Below are 26,300 nucleotides of genomic sequence, written 5' to 3' on the forward strand. Positions count from 1 at the left end.
CTGATGATGCAAACATGTCAAAGGAAATGTCTCTAGGGGCTACATTATTCCTTATCTTTTCTGCAGCCACAGAAACATGTTAGTTTTTTTAGCCATTAGCAAGCAGCCCTTCAGGCAGGAAGGAGAATGGAGGGAGCCAATGACCAAATAACTTCAGGATCCTATGGATTTATGCATTCCTTTTAAATATAAGCCAGGTGTCACTACTAAGATTTATCTACCACAAACTGCTGCTGGGTTCCACCCATAGATGTACGGCGCTGGGTGTCCTGATGTGCACGAACCAGCAACTGAACTAGTCGTGGAATGGCACCCTGCTCACGCAACGGTGCATGATTCGCTGGACAAAGGGCAAGATTTCGAATCAATCCAACAGTCGCCTGTAGATAAGAAAGAAGAATAAAGGACTGGCATACAACTCAACAAAATCATTTTCTTAGCCTAAAATTCCAACCACATTGAATCTACTGGTATCACTTCAAAGTAGAACTGACTAGACAAACACTTTGGAATCCCAGCCATACTTCCTATTTACTAAGAAATACAATTCCTACTTATCAATCCCTTATGCCTAGATGGCCATTTAATAGTTAGAGGTGGTTATTTTTAATTCTACAACCTTCTACTTTAGCTGAAAATTTACCTTTATCAGAGGCCAGTGGGATGGTGGATGTAGGAGTTTAACCACAACTGGTAGTCCATAGTGAAGGCGAACAGCATTCTGAGCCATCTCTGCTTCCTGGTGTCGGCTGGTCAGATGACGAAGAGCACAGATGGCAGGCTCAGTGATGTCCTCCCTGTCACCAGCACGAAGAACAGTACGCACAAGAGCCTCTATACCACCCACTTGGCACACCATCATCTTGTTCTTATAATTATTGCAAGTGAGATTAGAAAGAATTCCAGCTGCACAGGTCACCACATTTATATCATCTGAGCCCAGAAGCTGAACAAGGGTCCCAAGAAGACCTTCCATCCCTTCCTATGGAGATAAAAACAGATGCTCAGTACATATTCTTCTTGACTCTTATCACCAAGGCACCTGGTGATAAGAATTTACCTGTTTAGTTGCAGCATCTGAAAGATTCCTAAGAGTCCAAAGACAGTTCTGAACAAGACGCTGACTTGGATCTGTCAGGTGAAGTCCTAAAGCTTGCATTCCACCTAGAAAATTAAAAAAGATCTAAGGCAATGGCCATTAGCTATCAATTCCTATAAGCTCTAGGTGTCTTTTCTAGTCTTAGAGGGTGTCCCTCTTTATTGCTAAGGCTTACTGCCTCCATCTAAGTCCTTCATTTCCTTTCATTTTCTAGGATACTGATCAGTTTCCCTTTCTTTTCCATTTCACCTCAACTAGTGACAACTTCTGTCAAATATCTGTTGTTCCTTCTCTATGTGGAAAAAGCCTTCAACTCCACTGTCCCCCTGTAGGTAATATTCCTATTACTTATTTGCTTTCATCCATTCAATCATTTAAAAAATATTTATTCAATACCAGGCCCTGTTTTGAGTTGGAGCTATACCAGTGACCAAAATATTCTAATACCCCTACCCTTATAGAGCTCATGATCTAATTGGAGGCAGACAATAAACAAATATACAATTAATAAACTAAAACTATATGGTATGTCAGATGGTGTTAAGTGCTACAGAAAAAAATAACAAAAGGTAAGGGAGGGGGCTACAATTTTATGTAGGATAATTTGGTCATCTCAGTGTGAAGGTGACAACTGAGCAAAGACTTGAAGGAGCTATGTGAACTCCTGGGGTAGTAAAAACAATCCAACAAGAAGGCACTGGAACGCTTACTGTCAAGGACTGTATAAAAGGTACTGACTCCAAAACATGTGCTCCAAAAGTTCACAACCTTCCATCATTTAGGACCCTAATAAAGGACATTTACACTGGCAGAGAAGTCTAAATGGAAGCTCAATTCCCCGTCTACTGGCTTAACTTCAGCCATCTCTCTCCTACTGAGATCACTTCTGAATGCCACAAGAGATACCTTCCCTTGTCTCCTTGTTCATTTTTCAAGTCTGTTTTATTTCCCCAATTAGGTTAGATCTACTTGCTATAATTCTCATGGCACCCTGTACTGTTCTGTCATAGCACTTACCACAACTATAATTAAGTCTATCTCCCATACAAGACAAAGATCATCCCTATCTGGTTCTTTCCTCATAGTAGCTCCAGCTACTAATAGAGTGACCTGCACAAGGCTGATACTCAGTATTTGTTAAATGGCTAGATTCGCCTCTACCTTATCTCCCTCACAGATTTCATTCTCATTCTCTTCCTCTACTATGACTATTAACTCTAAGAGAGTGGATCTTAACTCCAGATGCCCATCAGAATAGTCAGTAGAGACTTCTAAAAACACACGTTCTGATTCAGCAGGTCTAGGGTACAAATCCCATGCAGATGACTTTGAGGCACCCCTCCCACCTCACTTCCCTGCAGCCCCTACCCCTAAACACTAAGAGGGCAACTCCCCAACCTCTAGACTAGTCTTTCCCTGAATTCCAATACCATACGTTTCCAGTTACCTACTGACCCTTTACTCACTTTGCATGTTATCAGCTTCTTAAATTATCTTGTTCCAAAAATTAAACAATCCATGCTGGTAGTTCCATTTATCTTCATGGTACCAATATTCTCCCCACCACGAACAACTTTTGGTTGCACCTTTAGCCTCTACGTTATTACATTCTACAAATTCTTTCAGAAGTCTCAAACATTCATCCTTTGCTGTATTATTTTTAATACCAAACTATTTCATTCCTGGAAGCCTGTAACACATCTCAGTGGCCTGGTCTGCTTGCCTTTGGTCAAACTGTCATACAATGTGGGTATTAATATTCCAAACACCCCACTGGGATGTTATGCCATTGCTCAACAATCATCAATAGCTTCTCATTGTCTATAAGATAAAGGTCAAATTATTTAGCATAATCTTAAGGATTCCTTCAGAATTTGGATCCTACCTAGCATTCCAAACTGACCTAAATATTCTACATCTATGGTTCCAAAGCTGTAATAAAGCATGAATAAACATCTTACAGGGGCCTAGGAAGTCCTGCATGATATGGCCCTACGTAGTTCATCAACCTCATCCTAGGCTATTCATCCCATTACTCACTAAGTACACAGACTTTCTCTTCAGCACCTAGAACTCAACAATCTCTTTCCTACCTTCAAGGACATAGCTCATGTTTCTTTTCTCTGCCTGGAAAGTGCTTAATCCCCACTTCCCATATAGATACTAAACAGGTGCCTTCTCATCCTGCAATCCCATTTACCATCCCCTTCTCAGGGAAGCCCCTCCCCTCTCCATTAATTCTGTATCACTATTTACTGTTTGTTTCTCTCATAACACTCATTCCAATTTGTAATCACCTCATCTTTCTGAATATTTCTTTCACCCTCACCAGACTGTAAGAATAAATACAGGGAGCATACAAGTGTTGTTATCCAGTGTATACCATATGCTTATTACAGCACTTGAAACACAGGTGCCAAATACTTTCAGAAGAACATAAGAATAATCTGAGGAACTTCTTAAAATGAGGATTCCTAGGCCTCCAATCCCACACATCTCCAGCTACCTACTGACCTTTGTAACTTCAACACTCTAGGGATTCTGATTAAATAAGTCTAAAACTGTATTTTTCACAAGCACTTCAGATATTTCTGGAATAGCTGGCAGAATTTACATCCCCTTGTTCTATATGAACCCAGCCACACTTGTCTGTCCCCATGCCTATTGTCCCACTGCCAGCAGCTGTCTTGGGCAATCATAATCCCCTTCTCTCCCATAGATTCTCAAGTAAAATTACTCTTGACAAGTGAAAAAAATAGGTGTTACCAACCCTACACTTTACTCTGAATATTCTGTTAAATGCCTATATCTTTTTCCTCTTCCAGTTTGATTTGAAGCTTGGTTTGAGAGTCCAGGTAGATGCTCTCAGGTGGGTTATAGAACGGAGAAAGGATGCTGGGTAGTTGAAAAGTAACTGTATCTTCATGACAGAAAAACAAGAGGCCCTCATGTGGATCATCTATTCCTTCACTCTGCTACCAACATGCACACAATATAAACTACCACATACAAGTTACTTCATTAAAAATACTTACAGGAAAAAGAAAAAACCATTTTACATTTTAGACCATTTGTTCACTAAGAACAGAGAATACCAGTGCAAAATACTGCTCATGAGCATTCACTAACAAATCAAGGGAATCACTTTGCTACATACAACCGTACTTTAATAAAATTTACTGCAACATAATTTCACCTATGTATTCACAAGTCTGTTAGCAAAGCAAATCTTGGGTTTGCCCAAAACCAAAATTAAAAACAAATTTTATCAAGCCAAGTATCACCTGTCATTTTCGATGGGTAATAATAATTCTGCCTAAATCAGGCTTACATAGCATCAATGCAGGTGTCAAACATAACATATACTTTGTCTGAATGTGATCTTGGGTGAAAACTGAATAGGACCATCTACTTTCAGCCTGTTAAGGTCAAGTTCTATTACCCTTTTCCTAAGAAAGGTAATCAAATTAGAACTGCAGATGCTGTACACACAAGAACTCAAAATAGACACATATACTCACCAGCTTCTACAATAGCCGGCTTATTACTAGAGCAGACAGACAGCACCTTCAATACTCTGCTTGTGGTCCACAGTAGTTTCTCATAAGTGTAGGTCCTCATTATATTTACTAAAGCTTGAGGTCCACCACTAGCCAGAATGATTAACTAGAACAACAAGTATATATATTGTTAGTCATGGAATCCTGAAAACGCCTGAGAAATGTCACGTTATATTACTGACTTATTATATAAAAATTTCAGCAAGCTTGTTACTGGCTTAAATGTATTCCTGAACCCCATGACCCAGACCCCCAAATTGGGGCCCTATTTAACACCTCCTCCTATAGCATTCCACTCAAATACAGGCATCCCAGTCCTACCAAAAATATATCAACTCTGGCCCAATTTTCTTCTTTCCACATTGATCATAGCAAAAGAAAAAAAAAGAAAAAGAAACCATGTTGGTATGCAAGAGTAATGCCCAGATATGAAAGTTATATCAAAGCTGATCTGTTGAAAATTTAAACCAGAATGGGCACTCAAAACCCCTAAATGATTTGGCTCTTCACTTTTCCTAATCATATCCACCTTAAAGAGGAATACCACAAAATAATCACTCATTCTTGCCCTTCACTTCCTTGCATGCCTCTACCTCCCAACTCTACCCCAATTTTAAATCACTTCATGCCTCCGCTAAAAATTATTTGATTGCTTTCCCATTGCTCTTTTAACATGTTTTATAAAACCCTGTAGGATCTGCCCTGCCTAGCTCAACAGTCCCACCTCATACCTTTCTTCTTCCCTACTCTGTACTTTTTGAATCTCCAAAACTCGCCATATTCTTCCCTCAGTAGGACTTTCAAAGATGCCACTTACTCTCCCTGACCTTCACCTAGTCAATCCTGACTCACCCTTGAGAGCTGAACTCAACTGTCACTTCCTCCAAGAGGTCTCCCTGGACCCTCAAAACAGGGTCTGCTTCACTTATGTGCTCTCACAGCCCCTGTACTTACTCCTAACATATGAATTAAATAGTAATTAGGCTATTATTTCACAATCTATCTCCCACCCAAGAATGAAAGCTCTAAGAGAAGCATGCCTGCTATATCCCTATCACCTAGCACAGTGCTTTACATATACACACTCACATATTTAAAGGAATAGAGATGTCCACCTTTTCTAGGATACATACAAAGGGTGAGACATACAATTTGTAAGAGTCCACAGAAAGACATGACACTGCGGGTCTCCAATGCTCCATGAAAACCACATTCAGAACAATTCTTTTACCTTGCTTTCTTGATTGCCATAAGCTAAAATCTGAAGGCAGTCTGTTGTAATAGCCAAGAATTTAACATTTGTTTTGTTGAGCAAGGCAACCATTTTCTGCAGCCCACCAGCTAAACGCACTGCCATTTTAGCTCCTTCTTGATGCAATAAAAGGTTGTGGAGAGTTGTAATGGCATAAAACAATACAGAATCCACTGGTGAACTGGGAAGAAGAAAAAAGCCTCATCAGAAATGTTGTGATTGCACTCTTCTCTATCTTAGTTTTGAGCACTCTGACCATGTTTTCTTACCCAAGCATCTTCACAAGGGCAGGAATGCCCCCAGACTTAAAGATGGCCAGCAAGCCCTCACGATGATGAGAAAGATTGTGCAAGGTCCCAGCAGTACAGCGAGCTGTTTCTACATCATTTGTATTCTGCATGGTACGTACAATAGCAGACACCATCTGAGGAGAACGCATGATGGCGTGTCTGGAAGCTTCCTTTTTAGAAAGCTGATGAACCATAACTGCAGCCTTATTCACCACCACCTATAATGTACAGGAATTAAGAGATATCATTAGTTTTCAAATACTGTTACTGGATAGACATTTTGAGACTACCTCCTTGAGAGTTTCCATCAAAGCAGATTAAATGGCTGCCCATGTCATTACTTACCTGGTCCTCATCATTTAGCAGTTTTGTCAGTTCAGGGATTGCACGTGTGGCAAGTTCTGCATCATCTTGATAGTTAATCAAATTTACAACTGCATGTTTCAGCATCTGTGATGGTTCAGCCAAACGCTGGACATTAGTGGGATGAGCAGCATCAAACTGTGTAGATGGGATCTGCATGCCCTCATCTAATGTCTCAGGGAACATAGCAGCTCGTACCCTCTGAGCTCGCGTCATTGCATACTGTCCATCAATATCTAGAAAAGGTAAATTCAACATTCACTACCCATAGGTCAGCGTTCACTTGAATATTTGCTATCCTAAGTGGTGAAAGTGACATTGCAATCACTCCCTTTTCTTTACCACGCTATTTTATTTAAGTTCTTACACACTAACTTTCAGAACTATTTAATTTTCAAAACTGCGTTCTGACTTTCAGTAAGGCACTAATACTCTTACCAGCTACTTGTTCTTGAGTGAAGGACTGAGAAAATCCCTGTTCCCACTCGTACAGGACTTGAGTCGTGTCGACATCCTCTTCCTCAGGATTGCCTTTACCACTCAGTGAAGGAGCTGTGGTAGTGGCACCAGAATGGATTCCAGAGTCCAGGTAAGACTGTTGCTGCCAGTGACTAACAGCCGCTTTTCTGTCTGGCTCCATGGCCATGTCCAACTCCATCAAATCGGCTATAAAAATGAAGCAGCATTAGCATTACTATCATGGGAATGTTATCCTAATTAAAAAAAAATCTGTGATATGATCCATTGAAATATTTTTAGAAATACAGTCAAATCTGACAGACAGCCAAGAATAACAGAATGATAGCCAGGATTAGCTCAGTGATGAAATATCTACACTCTTAGGGGACCACCTAACAGTTACTCACTGAATCAGTGGAAGAATGGTACTGCATCCAGGCTCCAGAAGCAGTCATCCAGACTAGATTCCTGCTGGTGGCTTGTTTGCTATTTCACCAAGCCATTAGGAGTGAGCAGAAAATGGAGTAAAAGGTAGCCTGACAAGTAAGCAGGGAGAGAGGAAAGCAGGGGGATCTGAGCCAGACTGGGTTAACGGCAATGAAGCAGAGCCCCACTGCAGTAACTAAAGACTTATGATACAAACCTTGGGTAGCCATTGTCCACGCAGGATTTTCAAAACTGTTGTATGGTGTACTTCAGATACCCTAAAAGAGTTAATTGAAAGTCATTAGGCTTTAAAATTAGTTTGATTTTAATACTCACACTAAGATGGCCTGCTAAACGCCATAGATAACATCCACAAAAAGGCCTCTACTCTCTTTAACCATGTGATACAGTGACACACACACCTCATGGTCTCCTCCAGACACCTCAGCCACAGCTCCGTCACTGCTGAACTTCTCAGTGAAAACTGCTCTTTAACAAGCACCTCTTTTTTGTAGAAATATAAATTACAGATATTCAAGGATGTCAAAAAGCACAATTATTGAAGATGACGAAGAAAGTATAAAAGCTCTAACAATGAAAGCCAGGGAGTGGGAAAAAAAACTATTCAAAATCAGCTCTTCCTTGAGTACCAGAAGGTCTAACATCTCTCACAGAAAAATTCATAGAGCATCTTTGTACAGCAGAGGGTTCAAGAGGATTTAAAAAACACCAATTTTCATTAAATGGGTCAGCTGTTTTCTGATACAATTATGATGCCATCTAAAATATCTTCATAAAGCAGATTTTGGTGACTGGATCAGAACACAAGATTTTAGATGTTTTACTAAGGAGTAAGATTACTTTTCAAATGAAAAGTCTGCGACACAAATTTAAAAGCTCCTTTTTAGTAAAATTATTCTAAGTTCAAATTTATAGCAATGATTTACTATAAATACAAGTATTATTGACTGGAATGTTGTTTTGATCAATATAAAAAATTTAATCATTCACACCTATATATACAAATCTTAGCATCTAATTTATGTCTGCATTTTGGCTTTATTGTGTAATATTCAGGAAAACACTGAATCACAGGGAGCTATTTGCAAACGATAACAGTTTAAGGGACCATGGTGTCTAGCTATTTCTAATAAAATTTCCTTTATTACAAAGTCTGCTCCTAAACAAGTTCATCTTGCGCTACAAATTAACATATTGGGTGTTTACCAACGTGTAAAGATATGGACTAAGATATTAAAGTGTGAACTATGTTTTCTATCAAGGTAAAAAGGAGTTTAAATATGTAATAAAGCTGGAAACTGCACTCTGAAGTCCTATTTTTTCTATGTAAAGGAAGCATGTGTTGATTATTTCTAAAATTGTTCTTCCAACACTGCATTTACGATCACAAAGATCACTTGACACCTAAAGCTGTCAAGAGTTGTGGATACAATTGTTTGAGTGTCCACAGTAGAAATAACTGACAATTTACGTACTAGGCAAAATGAAGGACAGAAAATAGTAAAGGTGACTCCTGTCAACAAGAATCTTATATTTCAAAATAAGTTACTGAGCAGAATTATGTGTTTAATGTTTTGATTCAACAGGACTGGAGTAGGGCATAGAAACCTGTATTTTTAATGAAAACTCGAGGACAGAGCAAGTGATCTGCAGGCCACACCTTGAGAAATACTATGCTGGAAGGAACCCAGGTTCTGTCCACTGATGCTGTGTTTTAGTTTCTATCCTTCACCTATATTTGTTACTAGCTATTTAGCTACTTTTCCACCTCTTTGGAAAATGAGTTTTCCACTCCAGCTCCCAGTATATTTCTGGGAAAGGGGATTTAAAACGTGTTCTACACTGAGCTCCTCCTTGGGCCAGTGCCACAGGGCTCAGAGACCAACTAGGTAAGTTTATAGGCTGTGCAGCTGTTTAAGAATTGCTCTGATATATCTGGCTTCAAGGAAAAAAATATTTATAGTATTGCTTCCTTGTTGTTGATGCAAAGGCAAAACATTTTAGCTATGTTACTGGACAAAATCTGTTTATGCGGGCTGATCTGGTAACTTGACCATGGTTTATAACGATTACGATATCCATTTGTATGGGGACTTTTCGATACTACTATTTTTTATAGCACTATAAAATGTATGCAACATACCTAAAAATTATCCTTACTCTTCACTGCAACCCTATGAGGTGAGAGAGGGCAAGTGTCAATCAACAGGAAGAGAAGTAAAAACCAGGAGTGAAAATGGGTATCTACACAAGCAACAGTATATACCAACCTACCCCTATATTGCTCTGTAGACAAATCCAAATTTACCAAAAATCTGAAAATCATTTGCTAAAGAAATTCAATACACTGTCCAGAGAGAATGGGCAGAATCTTGCACAAAAGGAGAGCCTTCCTCATTCTTTCTCTGAGCAGAGCTTTCAGCCCAAGGGCAGGCTCCCCTCCACTACGCCCTGCCAATCATTAAGGGCCCAATGAGCTCCCAATCAACCAAGGCTTACCAAACACCTCAGGAAAACCTGACCCCAGGGAAACAGAGAACTTAAAAATAGCAGTAGGCTGGGGAAGGAAACAGAATGTTTCAATTTATTACTCTCATAAAGATTGGAGTGAATAAATAAAAAATTTAATAGGTAACTGAAGTTGAAAAAACGCCTAGCGTGTAAAGGAGAAACACACAATATACAAAAGCAGCAACAAGAGCATCGATTCAGGGGTTTAAATTACAACTAACAGCCATTTCAGGAAGAATTATGAGAAATAAAACCGGGGAAAGCCTACTGAGTACCCAATCAAGCTAAAGGTGGGAAAGTGCTTTGAGAACAAAGGTACTAGGGGATGGCCAACTTATCCAGACTAATGAGGTAGTGGACATATGCATCCACCCATTTTTTCTTTTTGCTATTTAAACACATACTCTTTCAAATTATGTATTTTGTAAAGAATCCTCAATATTCATCTCGCTTTTTCTGATTTAAACTTTATAAAGGTTTATAAAAACATATATCCTTTATATATAATAATTTCTATCTTTATATATAATAATTACCTATTACTATACTTTGAATAAATATGAGTAATTTGAGCGATTTTCCCTTCATCTTTTCTAATAGACTCACTTAAGCATGCTAGGTTTTTCTTTTTTCTTATTAGGGAAATGTTCAAATATGCAGAAAAGTAGACACTGTATAAACACCCACATCACCTATACTTAACAATTATTAATATCGTGCCATATTTGTGCCTTCCTACAGAATGATTTTAAAGTGAATTACATACATTAGTACCTTATGTGACTATAAAAAAGTAAGGATATTTTCTTACATACCACAACATTATTACAAAAGATTAGCATTAATAGCTCATACTCAATTTCACGAGTGTTGGAGCCCCTTCTACACCCTCTGTACTTTAAGTGGTCTTCTGTCAAGGTCCATGTGAGAATTCTTGACATGATATAGATTTCACAGTAAAGTTACTTCTCCAGTTCCCATCAGGACAAAATTATTTTAATTACCTTAAATTTCAAAAAGTTTGAGTATTACTAACTGGGAGTAACTTTTCTATATAAAAATAAAGATCTATTATAAAACCACAGTTTTGTACTAGCAGTTCATGCTAACAATTCACTTTTCCAATAATCTGTACTGGCAGAACTGAAGCCACTTATTTATTGTTTTAAAGTAAGAAAATGCAACTCTATTTCAGGAGCCTGATAAACTTTTGATATATCCTCAGGGACTAAAGAAAGTTCTTAGTAAAATTTATTTTGTAAATCTAGAAACACATACATATGCATTTTTATTAACTGTCACTACTAATACCTTGCCATTTAAAAAATCTTCCTGTTCTAGCACTTTTCATTCAACACTAACACTTTTTAAGTCACAACTCACTCCAGTTTTCCTTTCTGCTTTTACTCCTCAACTGTGTGTCTCTTCTGGGAGGAGTCTTCCTGGACTGGCCAAGAAGAAAACAAACATCTAATGACTTTTGTTCCTCTAAAACACCTAATATAAAGCCCTTGTTGGTATTATCTTTAAATATGTAAGTGTAAAAATGGCTATCAGAAATGTGAACTCTCTGTGGCTAGGAAAAATTAGGATAGGATGTTCCCCAAATGATTTTTTTCCTTCCTTCATTTTACTGTCTTCCCTACCCCATCCATAAAACAATATATGCTTTGTATAAATTTTTTTGTTGTTCCCATAATAATGATATGCAGTTAAAGACATTTTGATATATTTGGTATTATATTAAACTTACTGTTAGATATTCTTTTAATATAAAAATCAATTCCTTGTGTTGTAGATTCATAAAATATTACCATCTGTACTGTATTATATGTCTATGCTGCAATTTAACTATATCTATTATTGAATACTTACTTTGCCCTTCTCCATTTAGTGTGCTATTCAGACAATACCAACAAACATCTCCGCATATAAATAATTCTCTTAATTTCTTCCACCTCCCTCCCACCTGAGGATTGCTTCAACTACTGGGTTAAAGGGTAAGAACTTTTAAGGCCCTTGATACATAGCTCCAAAATACTGATGGCACATAAATTTACAATTTTCACAGAAGGCACTGTACTAGTGGCCAGCTTACCAAGGGCTTATCAGCATTGCTATCTCAGACAACTTTTAATAGCTATGTCACCCATCTAATGTATATACCAACACTCCACCCCCTTCTCAAATCTTTCTAAATTATGAGAAAATTAAATGCTTTTTCTTTTTTTGGCTACATGTAGCCTTTTGGCTTACCAGCCAAATCTTGCCAGCCAATCTTGCCAGATTTGTTTTGTTTTGTTTTGTTTTTTGAGGAAGACTAGCCCTGAGCTAACATTCTGCTGCCAATCCTCCTCTTTCTGCTGAGGAAGACTGGCCCTGAGCTAACATCCCTGCCCATCTTCCTCTATATGTGGGATGCCTACCACAGCATGGCTTGCCAAGCGGTGCCAGGTCCGTACCTGGATCCGAACTGGCAAACCCCGGGCCGCCGAAACGGAAAGTGCGAACTTAACCACTGTGCCACTGGGCCGGCCCCGTTGCCAGATTTTTTATGCAGCCCCCTTTTATATTTTTATGGAGTACATGTATATGCAATGCATAAGAAGCCCCTTGAAAAATCATTAACGCAGCACATTTAGGCCAACTGTGTGTGTCAGAGAATATGATTTTACTATTTCAAATAATTAGATTATAGTAATAATCCTTAACACTTATGATATAGTGTGGTCTCACCAGAGTACCTTCACAGAGAATCTCTGGTGACACAATTCTAAAACAGTCCTGATCCTTCAGAAAAAAATCCAGAATCTTTTAAAACAAACTTTCACTTTATTCGCTCTAAGAACAAAATAACTACAAAAAGTAGACACTGTTTTTCTCCAGCTGATATTAACATAAGCAACCAAAAAGACTGATATTTTAAAACACAGCAATCTTAAAGTATATACTGAATAGCCTTTATCTACACACAGGTACATTTTTATAATTTGCAAATATAATTTTATGCAAGTTAAAAAAAAAAAACACTACAACGCTTCATAGTGTTTATGTAGTAAAAGTACAAAGAATACACACACCAGCTTCTTAATACTTGCGGGTAAAGAGAATAGGATGGGTGAGGGTATTAAAGATGGATTTAACTCCTTAGTTTGTGTTTTGTTTTGTTTTAATCAAACAAATACTGCAAAATTACATCTGTTAATCTGGGTGGTGAGTACATGGGCGCTTTTTACATTATTCCCTATACTTTGTATAGCAAAAATAACTGAATGAAAATAAAAAAATAGTTATATATCGGCATTCCAGACACATTTTTTTTTTGCTTATCAGACTGGTAAAGATTGAAAAGATTAATAATACCCACTGCTGATAAAGATATAGTTAAACTGGCAGAAACTTTCAGGAGGGTAAGTTGGTACTACCCATTAAATATAAGTGTTAAATACCCTTTGACTTAAAAATTCCATTTTCATAACAGAAATGTATTCTGCAGGAATATTCAAAGAATCATGCCAAGAGGTCTACACGGTGAAGCATTCACAGAGAAAAAGGTGGAAATTACCCAAATGCTCATCAACAGAGGAGTGAATAAAAAATAATTTATCCATTAAATGGAACATATATTCATCTAATGAACAAATATTTAAGCACCTTTTTATGTTACTGGCATTGCAATAATAGTGAATAAGAGAGTCAGAGAGTCATGGTCATATATCTAGTAAAGCCTGCATTCTACTGTTACAGAGTTAAGCCATAAAAAAAGACAATTTAAGGAGAACTGCTGTGAAGAAAATAAACAAGGTAGGAAGAGAGTGACTGGTAGGGGAAGAGGGCTACTCTAGATAATATTGGGTGATGAGGGAGGAAGTGACATTTGAGCAGAGGAGGAGCTAGCCAGGTAAAGATAGAGTAGAACACTCCATTCGGAGAAAAAGTGAAAAGGAAGGAATGAGCTATTTGGTAAAGGTACTAAAAGGTCACCTGCGTAACTAGAAGTCAGGGAACCATGAAGAGATGTGGGGAACAGATCAATAAGGATGTAAAATAAAATCCAAAGTGCACTGGGACGCCACTGGACTAACATAATCTGTGATTAAGGCTTTTTAAAGTTCACTCTAGTGTCCATATGGGAAAAAAAGACTTAGAGGGGAAAAGCAAAGCAGGGAGAGCAGTCAGGAGGCTACAGTAAATCATTCAAGTGAGAGGGCATAGTGGATTACTATGTAGCCATTAAAAGGGTACAAAGAAAAAATACTTAACATGTATCCAATATGAAAACATCTGCATACTTTTTTAGAGGCATTTTTGCATACATTTGCAGAACTAAATATATAGAAATAATACATTTGTATTAGAAATGATACTTGTCCAAGAAAATATATCATTTAGTCCCACTCCATGTTAGTTAAACAATGATATACAGGTTAAGGAAATGTTTCTAGGCACAAAAGCTAAGTGGTCTATAAAATGGCCTTCTGCAAAAGAAATATGGAAACTACTCAGCCAACGATTAGTACCTTAAGGCAAAAACAAATTGCTAAAAAAAAAAAAAAGAAAAGAAAAGAAAAAAGTGCCAACGTTTTCTAAGAGCAAGGAAATCAAACATGGCAATTTTTTTGATATTTAGGCAAGTGTCATTTTATTTAGTTTTATCAATTAATTTCCTATTTTTAGTAATTTAATAGAAAGTTTCATTCAATTCTTACTCTATTTAAGTGGCAGTATTCTAAGAATCAATGCATCACAAAGTATGCCAGATTTTTTATTAAATCACTTGTATTGTTTTAAATAATATTTTTTACAAAATAATTTTAGGATGTTGCCTTCTAACACCAGGTAAACATCTAATTTTTCCCTTGACATACTTAACAAGGTAGCATAATTAAAATGCATGGCAACTTCAGTTCTGAGCCTAATGTTACCTCACTGAATCTTCCCAGCAACCTCATAAAGTAGACAACATTCCCCAAATTGTCAGATGAAAAAAGTGACTAGCAGCAGTTAATAGAGGAGTATGGCTAATAAACTCTATTCAGCTAAAATTCAAATCCAGGTCTGTTTGGCTGTCATGTGCCCTTTCAATCAAATCATATATCCCACCACCATCCCAAAGGTACAATTAGTATTTAATAATGAACGTTGTAGATCAATGCAAGAGAAGGCTTAGCAATTTTGAGATAAAAGTATCAAATTAATATAAAGAACTACATTGTTTGAACAGTGACCACAGCAAAAAAAATTAGTATTTCTAAGATTTGAATCACTGTATACTCCGTACTCTGATTCTCTGCCTAGCTAGATAGCACCACTGTTAACAAGAAATGCAGAATTTTCAAAGATGAGTATACTATGCCATGTAAATTGAAGATTTTATTTCAAGAAAGTTTCTAGATGTTAATCTTTGGGTTCAGGCTATAGGCAGATTTAATGGCAGGGACTCAATGACTTCCTGAAATAATTTAATGCATTGCTTTACACCCCATAACAATGACCTTCCTCTTCTCCACTTGTTACAAGTTTCCCTTCCCCACCATACCAAGCACACTCACAGTAAAAAAAGAAAAAGAAAAACTCAGTAACTCTTAACTCTGTGATGGCTGGGACTGTACTTCTTCACTGTTTCCGAAGTGCTTAGAGCATATTAAGCTCTTAAATATCTGATGGACTGAATGGGCCAATAGGAAAAATGTTCAAAAAGTAGACAACAGAACAAATAAAATGTAATACAGAGGCTTAGATAGCCAACAGTGATATATATAACCTAAGAGACTTCTTATGTGCCTGTAGGAACATGAAGGATTCATTTACGAAGAATGTATCTCATCTAGAACAGAGGTCAGCAAACGTTTTCTGTAAAGGACCAGACAGTAAATATTTTAGGCTTTGTAGGTCATAAGCTCTCTGTTCAACTCCTGTAGTGTGAAACTAGCCACAGGCAATACACACACTAACAAGCGTGGCTGTGTTCCAATAAAAATTTATTCATGGAAATTGCAAATTTGAATTTCATATAATTTCATATGTTATGAGAAATTATCCTTCTTTTGGTTTTTTATCAGTCATAACAAAATGTAAAAAAACATTTTTAGTTCTCAGGCCATATGAAAGGTGGCAGGCAGTAGGTGGCCACCCCCCCCCCCATATATTTATTACCTACTTGAATGAGAACAAACCAAACACAAGTGAGTTTACATTTTAATTAAGTACATTAAATCTAAATGTGAAAACCAATAACAGAAAGGGTTTTTAAGTGGGTTAATAGGCTACTAAGAGAGGTTATACACTTTTTTCCCCTAAGTATCTTCAAAAACAGCTTGCGTGGAAAATGAACCTCAACCAAATGACATATGAAAGCCATATCAAGACCAGTTATTTTGGGAAAACATTTCAGGTCATTACCACCAGGTATGTGCTAAACCAGAATTTGACCTGATATATACATGTCTTTAAAAATCTTTTTAAATACAAAGATTCCCAGGCTTGCCAGAAGAATCCTTTAATAGTGGCAATCAGATCTTTCCAATAGTTCTAACCTGGAGCTTTAAAAAATACATGACTAGGCTCCATCTCCTGGTTTTCTATCAGTATGGGTGGGATAGGACCCTGGCATTCTAGTTTACTTGTTTAAAGTGTCATACATATCCACACTGACGCTGCTACCCCGAGTAACGGGCTACAGCTATAGACAAACCATATGATCCAACTCTATCTATAACATTAACCAATTAATCAATTAATAACCCAAGTTAAAAAAAAAACAAATCTGACTCCACAGAGTAACCCTCACATCAGCTCCTTTAGAAGCATCTATTCATTAAGACAACACAGATTCTTACTTAATCTTTAGCAACATTCTGCCCCCAGTGACACATAACAAGTTTATGTTACTCTCCCAAACAGAAGGACATTTTTCTGCCTTTGACAGCCTTACCATAGTAATAGGTCTTATAATTATGAGGCTCTCTCATATTTAGGAAGAGTAGCAGAATATTACAGAAAGCGAAGTGACGTAGGAAGCATTTATGTCCAGAGAAATGTGACTGCTTTCATTATCTCTATACAAAGAACCTCAAGGAAGAGTTCCAAATCTCCATTCTACTGTGACACCCACAAATGAGTCATAACCTGGTGTTACACATGAATGCTCCATTGGTATATTGTTTTTTGTTTTCTCAATTTACCAAACTGTGATGTTAATCAAAAGAGATTTTCTATTCCACAATTCCTTCATTTACGTACTCAACAGTTCCAGGACACAGCAATACCAATAGCATAAATGCAATGTATATATAGATTTCATTCATTTACTCAACAAATTTCTATGCAACTGCTACATGCCAGGAGGTGTAACAGATTCTGGGTATACAGTGGTGATTAAAACAGACATGGTCCTTGCATTGATAAGGAGACAAACAATTACAGAGTGTTAAGTGTATAATAAGTAACAAGTGAGAGAAGGGAGTGGGATGACACAAGGACAAGTGGAAGGTCCTACTTAGAGTGGCCACACGCTTCTTGAGGGTAACCTTCAAGCTGAGACCTGGAAAAGGTCTCAAGAACATTCCAGAAACAAGAAATAACATGGGCAAGATCCTAGAGTCATGAAAAACCTGATCATCTTTTAACCAATTCTTGAGACAGAGTGGTTCAATTACAGTGGGAAAGGGTGAGTGCAATGAGATGAGGCTGAAAATAACCAGAACATGTAGGCCTTTCTAGCCTTTGGTAAGGAATGCACCTTTTATTCTAAGTGCCACTGAAGTCCATGAAAGGTTATGAGCAGGTGAATAAGAAGATCCCATTTGAGTTTTTAAAAGGTGGTTTTGGCTATAATGGAAAAAACTGAAAGGGGACAAGAAAGAACAGAAACCAGTAAAGCAACTATAGCAATAGTCTAGGTGATAAATGGTGGTGGTTTAGGCTGTGGTAGTAGCACTAGGCACAAAAAGTAGCTAGAGTGGAGAAATACTTTGAAGGTAGAAACAACAGGCTGTGTTGATAGACTGGTTGGAGTAGATGAGAAAAACTACAGTAGATGACAGGAATTAAAGATGACTCCTAGGTGTCTGGCTTGAGTAATTAGGTTGTGATACTTACTGAGTTCAGTGCAATTTAAGAAAAAAGAGGAAAGTGTTTCTAGAATGGCACTGCCCAATATGGTAGCCACTAAGTCACATGCAGCTAGCTATACTTAAATTTAATTTTATTAAAAATTTAGCTCTCCAGTCACATCATCACATTTCAAGTGCTCAACAGCTACATGTAATTGGTGGCCACAATACTGGACAGCACAGATGTAGAAGAACACTTCCACCATCACAGAAAGTTCTACTGGATAGAGCTGTTCTAGAAGGAAGAAAGTAAAAAAATGCAGCAAATGCTGAGTGGTCCAGCAAGACCAAAACTAAAAATCATCCACTTGACTGGTCAACATGGAAGTACAGGAGTGAGCTCAGCCAAAGCACATTCACTCAAATAATGAAAGCAGAACATGAACTGGAACGGGAGATCAAAAGTGGAGACTGTGTCCATAGGATCTCTCTTTCAGGCTGCGAAACGGAGAAAAATAAATGGGGCATTAGCTGGAGACAACCAAAGGTGGTCCAATTCTAGGATATTCCCCCATTCAACAAACCTTTACTGAGTACCAAACTTCCAGACACTGTTCTAGATACCAGGGATAGAAAATCAGGACAAGACTCTGAGAGTTGAAAAGAACAAGCAAGTAAAGAGACGTTACCTCAGAGTATGACTAAGTGCACAAACCAAAGGATAATATGACAAAGTCAAAATGGATGAACAGGGAAGACCCCAATGTGGAAGTGATATATGACATGAGCCACAGATGACAAGAAGGAACCACCTGCACAAAAGTCTGGAATATACTTGTATGCTACTAGGAATGACCCAAAATGAGGTGATAAGATTTAAAAGTCATTCAGGCAACACATATTTACTGATCAACTACTATGTTCTATGATTCTAGGCATTGGGAAGAAACGAGTGAAGGATATAAAAATCCCTGTCTTCCTGGAGCTTACATTCTAGGAGGCTAAGAAAAAAGGAAAGAAAAGAAAAACTAAAATATCTATTATGTTAGACAGTGATGAGGGCTAAGGAGAAACATAAAGCAAGAAAGGAGATAGGAAGCTGGGGAAGGACTGAGCTTTTAAACAGGATGGAAAGGAAATGCCTGAAGGAGGTGAGGAAGTAGCCATGGTATGGAGCATGCTTGACCAACTGGAGGAAAAACAAAAAAGCCAGCATGGGTGACAAGGAGTGAGAGGAGAAAAGTAGTTAAGTAATAAAGAGGGTGGTTTGACCATGCAGAAGTCTATGCTGTTACTGAATGAGCTGGTAAGTCCCCGGAGGTTTCTGAATGTAAAAGTTACATGATCTATTTTTTTAAAAGGATTACTATGGCTACTGTGTTAGAAACACATTTAAGGGGAACAAAGGTGTGAAGAGGGAGACCAGTTAGAAGGCCTTCGCAGTAATTCAGGCAAAAGATTAAGATGGGAGAAAGGGTTAGATTTTGGATATATTTTAAAGGGAGAGCAGTCATGATTTGCAGACAGGGTTTGGATGTGGAGTATGAGAGAAAGATAAGTCAAGAACAGCAAGGTTTTGGGGCCAGCCCTGGGGCCGAGTGCTTAAGTTTGCATGCTCCGCTTTGGTGGCCCAGGGTTTCACCGGTTCGGATCCTGGGTGCAGACACAGCACCGCTCATCATGTCATGTTGAGGCGGCATCCCATACAGCACAACCAGAGGCACTCACAACTAGAATATACAACTATGTGTGGGGGGGTGGGGCGGAGGATGTTTGGGGAGAAGAAGAAAAAGGAAGAAAACAGATGTTAGTGCAAGTGCCCTTAATCTTAAAAAAAAAAAAAAAAAAGAAGAAGAACAGCAATGTTCTAAGTTTGAGTAACTGGAAAGCTAGAGTTGCATTTAGGAAAGACTAACAGAAGAAGCTTTAGGGGAAATTGGGAGCTCAGTTTTAGATAAACTAAGTTTGAGATGCTTCTTAGACACCTAAACTGTTGAAAAAACAGTTAGATATTAGCATCTAGAGTTGAGGGAAGAAATCCAGGCTAGGGATATAAATTTGGAAATCATGAGGAAATAGATTAAATACTACCTGTTTAAAGCTACAAAACTGAAGTGTAATGAGACAACTGAAAAAGGAGAGGTTGAAGGACTAAACTTTCAGCCACTCCAATAGTAAGAGATGATAGAAAAAGCAAGAGACTAAAAAGGAACTGCTAGTGAGGTAAGAAGAAAATCTGCTGGCAGACATGGTGGCCTAGAAGCCAACTGAAAAAGTGTTTCAAGCAACTGTGCCAAATGCTACTAGTAGGTTAAGCGAGCTGAGAACTAGAAATTTATAACACGGTATAAAGTTTGAACACTGGTAGGAGTTCAAGAGAAAAGAGGAGAGAGTGCATATAAGCAATTGTTTCAAGGTGTTTTGTTGTATAGAGAAGTGACTGGGATAGCGAGTGAAAGGGGAGACAGGAAGAAAAGATTTTTCTTAAAAAATAGCATAAAGAGTATCATGTTTGTATGCTCATGGGAAGAGCCAGTAAGAAGGAAAAACCAACGATGCAAGAGAAGGGAGAATGACAGAGTAATACTCTTGAGAGCAAGATGGAATGGGACCCAGTGTACAAAAGGTTGTCCTTATCTTGGAACACTATGGTTCACCCATAGTGACAGAGGAGAAGGTAAAGGCCACAGTCACAGATATGGGAATATGGAGAAATTCTTTCAATTATTCTATGCTTAGTGAAAATAGCAACAGAATTACATGAGAGTGAAGATAAGGGAGGAGGTGTTGGGAGGTTTCAAAAGAGAGAAAAAAGTAAGGAACAGTCATAAAGGAGGGTGAACTAATAGACCAGGGACCACTGGGCATGAAGCCAGGAAGGGACAAGGTTATTGAGAGTGTATTTAAGAAAGTGATTATGATTCAATGTGAAATTTCAGCTGGGTAGAGGTTAAAGTGAGGGATACTGAAAAGCTTAGATGGATAGATAGACTGTAGGTTCCAGTGGGGCTGAAGGGCCACTGGAATTGAAAGTATTTACTAGAGGACTAAGAGTGGGACACGTGAAATGATACCGGGTAGGGGGAAGTTATTGGTAAAAGACAAGGTATTCTAGGATACGACAATGAGAATGTGTGGTTGAATTAGAGTGAAAAATAAGATCACTGGAAGAGAAGAATGAAGAAACTAAGAGGCCAGAATATTGGAAGTATCCCCTACATCAATGTTACTCAAAGTGCCATACCATGACACCATAAGGAACTCATGCCAGATTATAAATTAAGATACTGCTTCCTTCAGCAAAAAGTCTTGCTACAAAAAAAGTCAACTGAACTAAACAGTGAACTTAGTGACAGAGATGATTTACATTCCGGCACAAACTCCTTATCGCAATTCATACTGGTTACAAAGAGTTCACAACCCAGATGACATTTTGAGTAGCACTGCTCTACATGGACCCTGGTATCACTAAGAATCAAGAATTATGGCAGAAATTAAGAAGACAGTGAGCAAGGAGCTAATAAAATGTTCAAGGAAGGAAAAGAAATGACCCAGGAAAGTTGGTAGATGAGTAAAATAAAGAGGGGTAGTGGGTGGTAGAATGGCATGAGAGTCAAAGTTTGAAGTTCTGGGGAAAAAGGGTCAAAAAGTGACAATGAGGAACAAAGAAGACTCTTGCTTTAGCAGTAAAAGGTGTGCAAGAAGGGAAAACATCTACCGCTTGAGAGAGCTGCAAGGGAGGTAGCATTAGCAGGAGAGACACTAGCTTACAACTGTAGCAAGAAAGAGAAGGGAACATTCCCAGAACAGATTGAGAATAAAAGGGATTTGCTAACGACTATGAGTTCTAGAAGTCACAACGAATGGATTTCAGGAGATGATAAAAGGTGAGACGTGGAGATCAAAAAAGCAATGGGATTAGAATCTGGAGGGATAAGGGTAATACAGAAGAGGAGGTACAACTAAAGGAACAAAGTCCTTGAAAAGGCATGTGTCAGGACTGGCTTCTGACCGGAATATAATACTTCCTGCTTTATAGAGATGGACCCTCTATGCAGATTGATGATAAGAAGGTGAAGGAGTTCCCACTTAGCTTTTTTTTTTTTTTTTTTTTGAGGGAGGTTAGCCTTGAGCTAACATCTGCCACCAATCCTCCTCTTTTTGCTGAAGAAGACTGGCCCTGAGCTAACATCTGTGCCCATCTTCCTCCACTTTATATGTGGGACGCCTGTCACAGCATGGCTTGCCAAGTGGTGCCATGTCTGCACCGGGATCTGAACCGGTGAACCCTGGGCCACCAAAGCAGAATGTGAGCACTTAACTGCTACACCACTGGGCCGGCCTTCCCCCTCCTCAGCTTAGCTTCTGATGGGGGAAAGGGGACTTTGAGGAGCAAAGAGAAGGTTAAATAGTCTTCCTGTCTTTGAGCTTTCTAGAGAAATGTAATATGATCTGGGGTAAAATGGCAATAAGGAGAAACCTGAGGTCTGTTAGCATATAGTCAGAGCATTCTTCAAGCATGATTAATAAGTATTCTTAGAAAAAGAACCCAATTTTAGTATTTCCCAGCTTCCAATTATCAACAATAGCATTTTAACATTCATTACTTTGTCTCATGAGTGACTCCCAATCTTCTGGTATTCCAGATTTCTAATCTCTTAAACTTTCTAGCCTCCTATTTCTCCTTCTATGGGGAATAAAACGGCTGGCACTCTGATTCAGGACCCAGGAAAAAATGCTAGAATTAAGGCAGGAAATAGTGCCCTAAGAGGATAACTATCAGATACAAAATAACAGTTTTACTCCATGAATGGATCACAGAATACTCATAACTAGGAGTTAGAACAATATAAACCTTATTTCATATTTTCAAATGGCTTTTCCTACAGAAAGATATCAAATAAAAAAATTTAATAAAACAGTGGGCTTAAAACCTAATCAAACTTCAAAATTAAGCAAAATGCCAGAAAACAGACTAAATTTATGAATCTATCCAAAGAGCGCTTTGTCAGCATACAATGTTTCCTATATAACAGTCATGTCTACTTTTGTATCTAAATGAACTATTACATGTAAGTAATATTTGACATTGCTACATTCTTTCAAGTAGCTCAGAAAAGAACTTAAGTGTCTATGTCAGCACTTTCTACACAGGGGAATGGAACTCCACTTGGAAACCTCCATTAGTTGGATTGAAAAATATTTCCAAGAAACCCTTCTCCTCCCTTATACATGTGGCATTCATCTAGTATATGCAAAACTTCAAAGACAGACTCATTCCCTACACCCTTACCCCCAAACCACTTAATTATACCTAAAAAAAGGGGGTGGGGGTAGGACAATTTACACCACCATCCCTCAGTGCAGGAAATTACTACAATCATTTAAGATAGTTTTCCAATTGCAGTCCCAAGAAATTTTGCAGTAAACCTAACTTTGCATATTTTTATATAGATAATGTACAATGAACTGTGTATATATGTACAAATATATCACAACTATTTTTGCTATAATAAAACCCTGTTAATAAAAGCAGCTTATTAAACTAACCCTTCAGCTTTTGCACATCTTTTACTTTCATGTTAGATCAGCTGCTAGCATTTAAGATAAGATTTATTAATCATGGACATAATTTGTATGCCATGAGGACTGATGAACTTGAAAAAACTTAAATGGTTTAAAAATATCATCTTCCCCACCCCAAATTTTTTAACTGTTTAACACACCTGTCACAAATCAGTTAAAAGGAGGGCCAGCTCCATGGCCTAGTGGTTAAGTTCACACGCTCTGCTTCGGCGACCCAGTGTTTTGCCAGTTCTGATCCCAGGCAAGGACATGGCACCACTCATCAGGCTACGGTTAGGCAGCATCCCGCATGCCACAACTAGAAGGACCCACAATTAAAATATACAACTATACACTGGGGAGATCTGGGGAGTAAAAAAGCAGGAAAAAAAAAAAAAAGACTAACAACAGTTGTTAGCTCAGGTGCGAATCTTCAAAAAAAAAATTTTTTTTAATTTAAAAAAAATCAGTTAAAAGGAAAATATCAGTCCAGTAGTATATGAATTATGAAATCACAAGTAAAATCATGGGAATATGAGAGAAGAAGTTAAGAGATGGAAATAAATAGGGGAGCAAATGGGAAGAGCTATGAAGCAGTTTCACCCCAGCAAAATCCAGCTGTTCACACTCTTCAAACTGTTATTGGGGTGGGTGGGAGGGAGGGTCTGCCTTTTCAACAAGTTCAAAAGAAATCAGAGGCAGGAAATTTCTGGAATATTACAAGACAAACTTTACAGTGGCTCTGTAAACTTACACGGGGATTGTGGGATAGGCAAGGGGGTGAGTATCTCTGGGATAAATGTTATGTGAAAAGTCCACTGATCAGTTTTACTTGCATGCTATACCATATCATATAGAAACAACTGCAGCTTACAACACTATCTTCAGATGATGCTTTTTTGGAGGAGGGGAGGGGGAAGGAAGATAGGCCCTGAGCTAACATCTCTGCGAATCTTCCTCTATTTTGTATGTAGGATGCCACCACAGAATGGTTTGATGAGCAGTGTGTATGTCCATGCCCAGGATCTGAACCCACAAACCCCGGGCTGCCAAAGCAGAGCGCACAAAGTTAACCACTACACCACCGGGCCAGCCCCTAGATGATGCTTTTTAAAACCAATGTTGGCCTATAGTTTGCATTTTCAGTCCAGACAGAGTTTGCCATTTAAACATGTAGTTTGAAGACTAAACACTCAACTTTTCAAACTCTGGAAATGAAAAACTCCGCCTTAGCAGCAAAAGATTTAACCAAAATCTATTAAATTGGTTGCAGAAATTTATTCTGACCAAATAGCAGTATGCCACTAGTTTAAGGAAAACTTTAATTAATTTTTCATCATCTAAACTTTGCTTTTCAGTTTTGGATCTAGTCTGACAATAGTTTATCTTAGAAAAGCAAACTTTGGCTGAAAAGCAGATATGATTTAAAGACATCAATAAAATTTCAGGCTGACATGATTGTGTATACATAGCCAGAATTTGCCCAGCATTTTAAGTGCCCTCTCAGATTGTTTTGAGACCTCTTTTAAAAATACACTTTAAAAAACTACAGTTAAGATGACCAAGTAATGAATAAGTTGTTATTTCTTCTCCTTTTCCTTGACCCAAATCATCTTAATTCCTAAACTTGAAAGTGTGGGTTTCCCAGATTTCACAAACAAGTTGATAATATGAACCCCCTTTTAAGTTCCTAAACTATAATCAATTGATACAATGCATTTTTCAAATACCTAAATATGAACCTAATAGTTTAATAATATTATTTCCTAAGTTATAGAAATCCACAGGATCATATTATCTCGTTTAGTAGAATCATTATAAAAAACTGTACTTCAAATGGAACTACTGCAGACGTTATAAACTGGCAATAGGCTGCTAATAGGTATATTTAATTTGTGCTGAATAGTGTCTTAAAACATGAATTTCATTCACTGACATGTGCAAATCAAGGGATGCACATTAATCTGGATTTCCTCCTTCTCTTAAGAGGGGGGAAAAATCAGTTGAGGTGACAACATGCTCTATATTCCCACACAACGGCTGAAGCTGCTGAGGATGGCCACTTAGACGGGACATGTGCTCTCCAAACGTGCGTGGCCCTGGAGACACTGAGCAGCCATTCCCACCGTAACATAAGACCAATACTATATGGCTTGTGAAAGCAATCTTAGTCACTTACTTTGACTGTCAAATTGTTGTACACTTATTAATGAAGACAAATAGCCAATTTCAAGAGATAAATTAAGTCTGCAATAGACAGGCTTTTTTTCATTAAGCTTTATGTGCATTATCTTTAAAAGAACTTTCAAATGTAGTCTTATATCTCATCAAAATCTTGGAAAACTAGAACAGAAGCTATATGACCTATAGACAGAAAACGGTGCAAATACTAAGTATCAACTTGGACATTACTAATTCCAAAGACGACTCTTTATGAAGGAACACAATTCATTCTGAAATAACCATTTACATGAGGCCTTCTTGTCAAGAAAAATTAGATACAACAATAATACATTTCTTAAACAGTCAAAAATCATTATCAATGGCTCCGCAAAATTATACTGACTTCCAAGAGTAAATTGGAGCAAGATGTGATACTGTCATTTTCCCTCCCTACTCTACCAACTTTTTAATTTCATTTCAACCACCCATTATGGAAGACAAAGAAAAAAAAGGTTCTAAACTCAGAATTTTCTGTAA

The 26,300-nt window shown here is 37.9% G+C and overlaps 1 protein-coding gene across 3 annotated transcripts in view; it reads right to left on the reverse strand.

Annotated features, from left to right (window-relative positions):
- CTNNB1 (catenin beta 1) overlaps nt 1-26,300 on the reverse strand; it is a 37,471-nt gene that overhangs the window by 6,131 nt on the left and 5,040 nt on the right. For all 3 annotated transcript variants that reach the window (XM_070575803.1, XM_070575802.1, XM_070575801.1), the window contains exons 2-10: nt 7,667-7,727; nt 7,003-7,230; nt 6,547-6,800; nt 6,181-6,419; nt 5,891-6,092; nt 4,621-4,765; nt 1,061-1,164; nt 644-982; nt 222-380 (exon numbers count right to left, since the gene is read on the reverse strand). In XM_070575803.1, coding sequence (XP_070431904.1) covers nt 222-380; nt 644-982; nt 1,061-1,164; nt 4,621-4,765; nt 5,891-6,092; nt 6,181-6,419; nt 6,547-6,800; nt 7,003-7,230; nt 7,667-7,679 — 1,683 coding nt within the window. In that variant the 5' untranslated portion in view covers nt 7,680-7,727. The remainder of the gene's footprint in view (nt 1-221; nt 381-643; nt 983-1,060; nt 1,165-4,620; nt 4,766-5,890; nt 6,093-6,180; nt 6,420-6,546; nt 6,801-7,002; nt 7,231-7,666; nt 7,728-26,300) is intronic.

This window comes from Equus przewalskii, chromosome 15 (assembly GCF_037783145.1).
Source record: "Equus przewalskii isolate Varuska chromosome 15, EquPr2, whole genome shotgun sequence".
In the NCBI taxonomy this organism is placed as follows: Eukaryota; Metazoa; Chordata; class Mammalia; order Perissodactyla; family Equidae; genus Equus; species Equus przewalskii.